This window comes from Corvus brachyrhynchos, unplaced genomic scaffold, assembly GCF_000691975.1.
Source record: "Corvus brachyrhynchos isolate BGI_N302 unplaced genomic scaffold, ASM69197v1 scaffold466, whole genome shotgun sequence".
Lineage (NCBI taxonomy): Eukaryota > Metazoa > Chordata > Aves > Passeriformes > Corvidae > Corvus > Corvus brachyrhynchos.
The window spans coordinates 2025492-2033356 of NW_008238635.1; the positions used below are offsets into that span (position 1 = coordinate 2025492).

At 51.9% G+C, this 7865-nt stretch overlaps 1 protein-coding gene across 2 annotated transcripts in view; it reads right to left on the bottom strand.

The window, feature by feature from the left end:
• Positions 1–462: 462 nt before the first annotated feature.
• The window catches only part of LOC103617793 (torsin-1A-interacting protein 2), an 8247-nt gene continuing 844 nt past the window's right edge, over positions 463–7865 (bottom strand). Inside the window, exons 2-6 of one of the 2 annotated variants that reach the window (XM_017737440.1) lie at positions 7432–7630; positions 5286–5795; positions 4852–5166; positions 4293–4457; positions 463–3479 (exon numbers count right to left, since the gene is read on the bottom strand). In XM_017737440.1, coding sequence (XP_017592929.1) covers positions 2719–3479; positions 4293–4457; positions 4852–5166; positions 5286–5795; positions 7432–7465 — 1785 coding nt within the window. In that variant the 5' untranslated portion in view covers positions 7466–7630 and the 3' untranslated portion in view covers positions 463–2718. The remainder of the gene's footprint in view (positions 3480–4292; positions 4458–4851; positions 5167–5285; positions 5796–7431; positions 7631–7865) is intronic. The other variant, XM_017737441.1, reaches the window with a different exon arrangement.

Genomic DNA, 7865 nt, shown 5'->3' on the forward strand with positions numbered 1-7865 from the left:
TTTTTTCCCAGCCCTCTCTCTGTTTAGGCTAGAGCTGGGCAAAATAATTCATGACAAAAGTAAACCTTTGTGTGTGCTGCAGTGGTGGAATATCAAGTGGAACCAATCTGTTGAAATGAGAAATATTTGCTTTTTGTATTTCTAAAACATTTCAGTTGTCAGTGGATTTCAGTTTCATTTATTAAGTATTATGCAAACCCCAGTGTATTTCAGCCTGGGGGTTGAATCCAGCAGCTCTTTGGGGCTTTGTTTTTAATTTTGCCTCAGTTGAAAAAGCTGCAAATATTTGCCCCAAACAACTGGGAAAAATGTTGTTTAGTTTTTTTTCCAGGAAAAGAAAATATTCACTTTGTTTGCACAGCTACCGCCCTGACCTAGATAAAACTTTGTCCAATACAATGATCTCTTCAGCTTAATGAAAATAGCTAAGAAAAAGGAATGGAATACAGTAAGACTCCAGCCTCACTTTGCTGGCTTCTTTCACAATCTCATCATTTATTTTTAAATAGAAGTCCTGTTTCAGAAGCAAGCAGATACTTTGTCTTTAAAAGGCCATGAAAACGTCTCCGTTTTGGAAGAGCTCAGGTGGGCGACGCTTTCAGCGAGGGCAAGCTGCCTTTGCAGACCTGGGCAGTGCACTGCAAACACAGCGTGCAAAACAGAGAGAGAGAACATCAGAATCCAGACTGCCACCAGAATATTGGCACAGCACGAGGAGTGCTCTGCTGGTTCTTACATCAACACCCACACTGAACCGTGCAGAGCAGGATAGTGTTTTCTCTCACCACAGTAGCATCCAGCAAGAGAGGAGAGGGAGAGGAGGAAGCAGCCTGTATCTTGTACCACACTGTGCCCTGGGCTCCAGCAGGCAGTTCTCACATTTAGCCCAGCGTTTATCAAAGTTAAAAGCCCTGTGGTCTCGTCTTCACGTCCCCAACCAACCAAAAAGTCTGTTCTTTGGCCAGAACACGGACAAATAACCCTCCCTCTTCCTTTGTTTTGTTCCCTCCTCCAAGTTAAGGGCCACTGATCTCCTGAGACGGGTCAAGGCACACGGCAGGGAGAAGGAGGAGACGGGCTGTGGTTTTAGGGTGCAGGGCTGCGCCTCCCCGAGCCATTGGTGGGGCAGATCAGCAAGGCACTGTTGGCAGGAGACCCATGCAACAGCTGGGTCCAGTTGCTGTAAGGAGCACAGGACAGATGTGCAGCTCCTAAAAAACACCATGGTGGTGTGGATTTGGTCTTGTTTGGATACAGAGCCCAGCTCTGCAAGGCCTCGGTCTGTGCTGCTCTGTGGAAATGAGCCATGATCAGCTACAGCTGCTCCGTCTGCACAGGCACACGGGGCTGGCACTGGGGCTGCCTGTTGGCTTATAATAAATGCTGTAACCTGCACCTGCTCTCCAGGTGTTCCTGAGTTGGCTGCTCTGCCCCACAGCACCTGCAGAAACAGTGTGCGGGGGGGGGGAACCACAGTGTTTCCAGGACTTTGATTTCTCTTCCTAGGATGCAGAGAAGGAGGCATGGTAAGAAGCTAACCTTTGTCAAGGATTTTTAGTGTTAATGGCAGAGATTTTGTCTTCACCAGCTAACCCAGCTCCGCTCCTACTTGCTTTGGCAGATGCCAGAGCTCCATGAGCCCGGCAGGGAGGCAAATGTACCCTTGGAGGGCAAGGACCTGGTGTGCCACCCTACATGGTTTGAAATATCAGCATTAACATCTACATTCATCAATAGAAATCACCTGGGGAGGGGCTGGCAGGCAGCTTCCAGCCCTGCACACAGATCAGGGATCCAGGGGAAGAACAATCTGTTGTGTGGGACCAAAGCATCGGCCCGAGGAGAGAGTCACAGCCTTTGTGTACCAAAGGGACCGAACGGACGTTTTTTAGAAAGATGTAGCATTAAGTTACATTGTATTATTAATTTTTTTTCCTGTGTAATCCCTTGAGGCTTCACACTATCAGGATGACAGCAACTGTTTCGTTGCTCTCTGGTTCTGGAGCTTGTTCTCTGGCACACGGGATCCTCTCATGGGATCCCCGCCATGAGCGTAGTGTTCAAGTGCTGACAACCTGGAATTTCTCATAATTGATGTTTAGGGGATCTCTGAATTGCAGGTTTGTTTCAGGATCTGGGCTTTGCCTGGGGTCAATCAGGCTGTGCAAGTGGGACTCTATCGGGGCTGACTGGTCAAACCCTTGACTGGCAAACCACTTTTCTTTTTGAAGCATGCCTTCAAAATGTTGGGCTTTAAGGAATTTGACCTTTCTGTGTTCTAGCAGCTCCCTGGATAAAGTATATTGTGAGGCTGATGTACGCAACTTAAGCAAGCTGAGGGGCAGGAAGAGATGAAAGAGCTGCTGAATCACAGTCTCTTTCTGTCATAATGATTGTGTACATTATTTGTCTGTATCTCGATAGAAATGCTACCTGCAAGGTCCTGTTTTCCCTCCTGCCTCCCTACACCTCGATGTTCTCCTGTGCAAGCAGCAGTCTAAAATACCCCCTCTTCCCCTCTGCCAGAAGGAAGCGTGAGTGTCGCCTCCAGGACTCAGCTGCCCAAAGGGCCTGGATCAACTTGTGCCTGTCAAACTCTTCCCAGCAATCTACAAGAAACAAACTGAAGAGAATTAACACCGGTTGTGCCTCTGCCGGTACCAGAGCCAGCCAGGACCATCATCCCAACCCTCCTCGGGGCTCTGACCACCTTTGTCCCTAGGCTTTGGCAGAGCAGCCCCCTTCCTCGATGGTCTGCACTGGGTGGATGGGTAGGACCAGGTGGGAGATGCGGCTCCACAGCCCGCTCAGCTTGTCAGAGTCCATGTGGTCGTGGGAGCTGGGGGTCCTGGTGCTGGTGAACTTGGCCCAGAGGAAGTCACGGACCCTCTCCTCCACCTGCCGGAGGCTGATTTGGCTCTCCAGCACGTCCTCCTCCAGCAGCACCGTCAGCAGCAGGGCCACGTCCTTGAAGGCGGCGCTCTCATGGTCGCAGTACTTGTAGAAGATGAGGGTGGCCCCCGCGGGCAGCAGCTCGAAGCGGTGAATGACCGCGGCCCGGCCCCCGGCCTGGAACGCCGAGCTCAGCTCCGAGTCCACCTCCAGCTTGGCGCGGTCACTGTGCAGCCCGGCCTTGTCGCTGCCGTCGATGTGCACCGTGCTGCCGTGCAGCGCGGCCGAGTAGGAGTCGGCCACGCGGGCGCTGAGGCACCGCAGCGTCCACTCGCCCCTGCGGGCGGCCGCGAGGATGATGATGGCCGGCTGCGTGTGCTGGGACGCGTTCAGGTGCTTCTGCAGGAACTTGCGCCCACGAAGCCACAGGTGGGGGCTGGGGCCCGGAAACCTGTGCTGCAGCTGGTCGAACTGGGACAGGAACGCCTCCACCGCGGGGTTCTTGCGGGGCTGCTGGGAGCTGGAGGTCGGGCTGCCGAAGCAGAATATGCAGAAGCCGAGCACTGCGAGGCCCACGACGACGAGCCCTGTTCAACAGGGGAGAGACACGAGACGGGGAACGGGAGTCAGTCCCGAGTGACCTGCAGTGACACGCTGGAAGGTAGCTACAATGGCTCTTTTTCCCCTCTCAGACCTTCCCCCCTGCACCAGGGAAGTGGAGCAGGTTGGGCAGGAAAGGCAAAGGGGCCGCTGGCTCTGTGTTGTGAGACTCCCACTCCAATACACCAGGCAAGGGGGCTGCAGCTCCAGGGATGAGGGCAAGGCTACAGCTTTGTGCAAAACTTCCTAAGGGAATTGCAGCTGCCCACTAGCTTTCTTCTCTTTCCCCCTCCTCTGTTTTCTTTAGGGTTTGTGGCTGTTCACAGCACCACCTGTGGAGGTGTCTGACCCAGGTAAAGTGCTGCGTTCGCTGCCCTCCTCCACGCTATGAGCGAACAAAGGCCACTGTGCTTCTGCTCAGAAAACACAAGGCAGCAAGGTCCAGACACAATGGCTTGTGTCCCTCTCCATGGCAAAGCAGGGTCTCTTGGTAACAGGAGAAGTGTGCAATGCAGATCAGCATCACTGCCCCCGCTTAGAGCCCCACGACAGAGCAGGACTGGGAGGGCTGTAATAATCAGCACAGTAGCTCCCCAGACCTCCCAGGACATCCCAGAGCACTCACAGCATGATTAACAAAATTTGCCAGCTTTTGAGGCTCAAGAGCTGGAGGGAAAGCTGCTACCATAGGCTCAAACTGAGCCTGTATTTAAGGGGATGCTTTTTTCTTTCAAACCCTCAGAAGAGGCTGTGAAAGGTCCCGAGAGAGAAGAGTAATTTAATTAAATGTGCTTCATTACTTGCTCCTGGAGGATCAGTGCCTTCTGGTCGATGAGTAACATGCAAGGGAAGCTTCTTTTCCTCACCTTTCCACAGGAGGGACTCTTTGGCCTTCTCCTGCTCTGTGTTTTGGGTGGTGACATTCTGCAGGCGAGACCAAGTCTCTGGATTTGGGGCTGTGTCCCCTGCAGTAAGAGAAAAGACATGTGCCACTCACTGCTGAGGGAACAGGTAAATGGAGCTGTAGTAAGAAAAGCAGGAGCTCCCAGCTGAGGGAAGAGTTAGAAGTGAATACTGCTTTGGGTTAATACTGCCCTGAGTCCTGGCTCTCTCCTTTTGGGCTGGGCAAGGAGAAAGCCAATGCAGAGTGCAGTGTGGCTTCATGCCTTTCAAAGCACGACAGGAGCCAAAGCAGAGAGAAAGAGAGAAGCCAGTTAATTTCTGATATCTTCTTTCCTACTTGACTCCAGAAAAGTGACAATGGCTTCTAGAGATCTCACCCAACTACTGTTCTAATGCCCATGGGAAGTGTAGGCCTGGGCACAGAGGAAGAGCAGCAGTGTGCAGCCACCAGCTCACCTTTTGGTCTTTTCCTTAACATGCCTTGAGACCTGCTCTCCTGTGTTTCTTGCTCTCTGGGTGCCTCTGGCTCCCAGTCTGGGAGAGTGGCACCGGTGCTCTTCTCTGCCAAGAGGCCCCCAGGGACATCTTCCACCCCAGTCACATCCAAATGTGTCATTTCACTCTCAGAGCTCCGTGCCTTGCTTGCTGACAAAGCATCTTCCTCTGCTCTGTGGAGGCTTTCACACTGCCCAGTTGTCTCCTGGTGCTCCCATGTTTCCTGGTGGACAGGGCTGCCTCCTTTGCCATCCACATCACCATGGCCCAGCCCAGCTGTGGGGAATAAAGTTCACAGACCCCTTTTAGCCCAAGAACCAACAACTCTTTCTCCCGCTCTGCCTCCTCTAAGCCAAGGCCCAAGTTATCAGGCCCAAGGGTGGGGAGAGACTCACCTTCATCCAAGTCCTCTTTTTCCAGGGGTCTTTCTGAGACACCTTCTCTTGTCTTGTCAGATTCTTCCAGCAATACTTCAGTTTCCTGGGGAGCTTTCTCCTCTACTGTGGGACCAGCTAAACCCAACAGTGTTGTCTCTCCCCCATCAGCAGTTGATTCACACACTGAAGAGTCCTCCTCTGGTTTGCAGGATGTCTCAGGCCCCCTGCTTGTCACTTGGTGCCCAGGTGCTTCCTGGGTGGACTCCTGGTTCTCAGGGGTTTTCCAGGCAGGTTCCTGGTGCTCAGATGTTTCCTGGGTGGGCTCCTGGTGCTCAGGTGTTTTCCAGGCAGGTTCCTGGTGCTCAGATGTTTCCCGGGTGGGCTCCTGGTGCTCAGGTGTTTCCCGAGTGGGTTCCTGGTGCTCAGGGGTTTCCTGGGTGGGCTCCTGGTGCTCAGATGTTTCCCGGGTGGGCTCCTGGTGCACAGGATGCTCTGCTGTGCTTCCCAGCTCACCCTGGGCTGGTCCAGCTGTTGGGATCAGAGTTCACAAGCCCAGTGAGCCACACAGGAGTCAAGAATGCCCAGTGCTTTACCACCACCCACAGAACTCCCAGTTCTGGCACTGCAGAAACATTTACCCCCAGTGCGACAGGAGAGAGAACAGAGTGACCAGAAGTGAGAAAAACTCTTGGGTTGAGATCCAGACAGCTGAGTGAAGGAGGGAATCAGTATGCCAAGGCAGTCACTCACCACCTCTACAAGCAGACTGATGCCAGGCCAGTTTCCCAGCAGTGGCCACCTTGGAAGTCACCCTCTTCTCCCTTTCCTCCTGTGCCCTAGTTCTTGTTGCTGAGCATGATGCTACACTGTATTCAATAACCCTTTTCCCACCTTGGGTCCCTGCCCAGTCTTCGGCCCACCCCAGGGTATTGGCTGGGCAGAGGCAGAAGGCCTTGATGCTGTGCCAGCACAGTTCAGCAATAGCCAAAACTGCTCTGTTTTCAACATTTTTTTCCCTAAACCCACAAATCCAAACCACAGCACTTACAGCTGCCATGCTAAAGCCAACTCAATCCCAGCTCATGTCCTAGGTGGGGTGGGCAGGCAATTCCTTTGTCAGGTGGTAGGATATGTTACCACACCTTCCATAGATAGGGGGTTTTCACAGATAGCTATGGATTTGAAGAATTCCTAAGGCTGTTGTTGAGTACAGTCATGCCAATGCACTTCAAACATCTGTCTGAACGTAAATGATAATTCTGCTCATGCTCTGTCTGCTTCTGTCCTGGAGCTGCTCTCCCAAGGAGCCATGGCAACTATTTAATTAGAAACAAACACTGGAGCATGGTTCAGTAGAGAGATGCTGAGACTGAACAGCATTTGTGACATATTCTGACTCTTACAGAACCAAAGTGCAGCTCAAATTTCAGGCACTATTTGTGAAAAATTGCTTATGAATGATCAAGCATTACAGTGACATAAATGATTACGCTGTAATTAGAATAAACACTGACAAAAAGGGCAAGGCATTCCCTTCTAATTTGGAAACAGAGAAAAAGCTGCACTTGTCACTTGTCAGAACATTATTTTTACATTCTTTGCTGATTATTACAGTAACACTTCTGACTATCTAGGACAGACCTGAGCTGGTGATGGCATCACCGTATCACTGACACACTCGTAGGTACGAGTCATAACAACGCTCCCACAGAAAGTAAGTACACGGTAGAAACCGAAGCATGAGGAACTTGGAGGTATCCTGCTGTTCCAGCTGGGCACAAACTACTCCTTGCCCTGCTTCTTCCAGAGTTTTTCCAACCCCAGGTGGTGGAAAACTGGCTTATTATTTAAGCATCTGCAGATGGGAAGCATCAGGATGTAGGGAAGAAAGCTCTTCCAGTTTGGATCTCTCTCTTCAACATTCCTTGTGCTGCCATCTCGGACACAGAGTCTAAACCTCCTGCAGATAGGAATCTAAAACTGACAGTAACTTGTTCATCTTTCACCCTTTAAAAAATGACGGCAACTTGCTTTCCTTGGCCTGGAAAAGATGGGATTCTTTTACTGGTTTATTTTTCTTTTGCACAGGTTTCCCATGTCACTGCTGAAAACTTGTAGCAAAGGGATTTTCCTAGCAGATGGAGTAAGCGTAGGATTCACTTACCTCCAGGCAGATCCATGCTTGGATTCTCTTCCATTTTCCTTTTCCCCTGGAGCTCTGGCCTCTGCACGGTTTGGTTTCACTTTTTCCAGTGCTCACACGGGGCTGTATCTCCCTGCTGCTCGAGGGGCTGACCGAGTCCTACCCCCCTCACAGACACCATCCCGTCCTGGGCCGGGGCATTCCACGCAACGCCCAAACCCTGATAAGCAGAAACACGGGAGCAGTGATTCACGGCGGAGGAGGCTCCTCCTCCACGATTCCCAAGGTGAAAATGGGCGGATGTCATAACCATGAACCTTCAGCCCATGGGCTGTCAGCTATCTCGCTTCCCGTCAGTCCAGGGGCTAATGCAAGCCGCATTTATCTGGGGACATGCCAGGGGGGTGAGGCACTGCTTGCTCATCCCGACGGACTCCGCCGTGCTCCCGGACGGC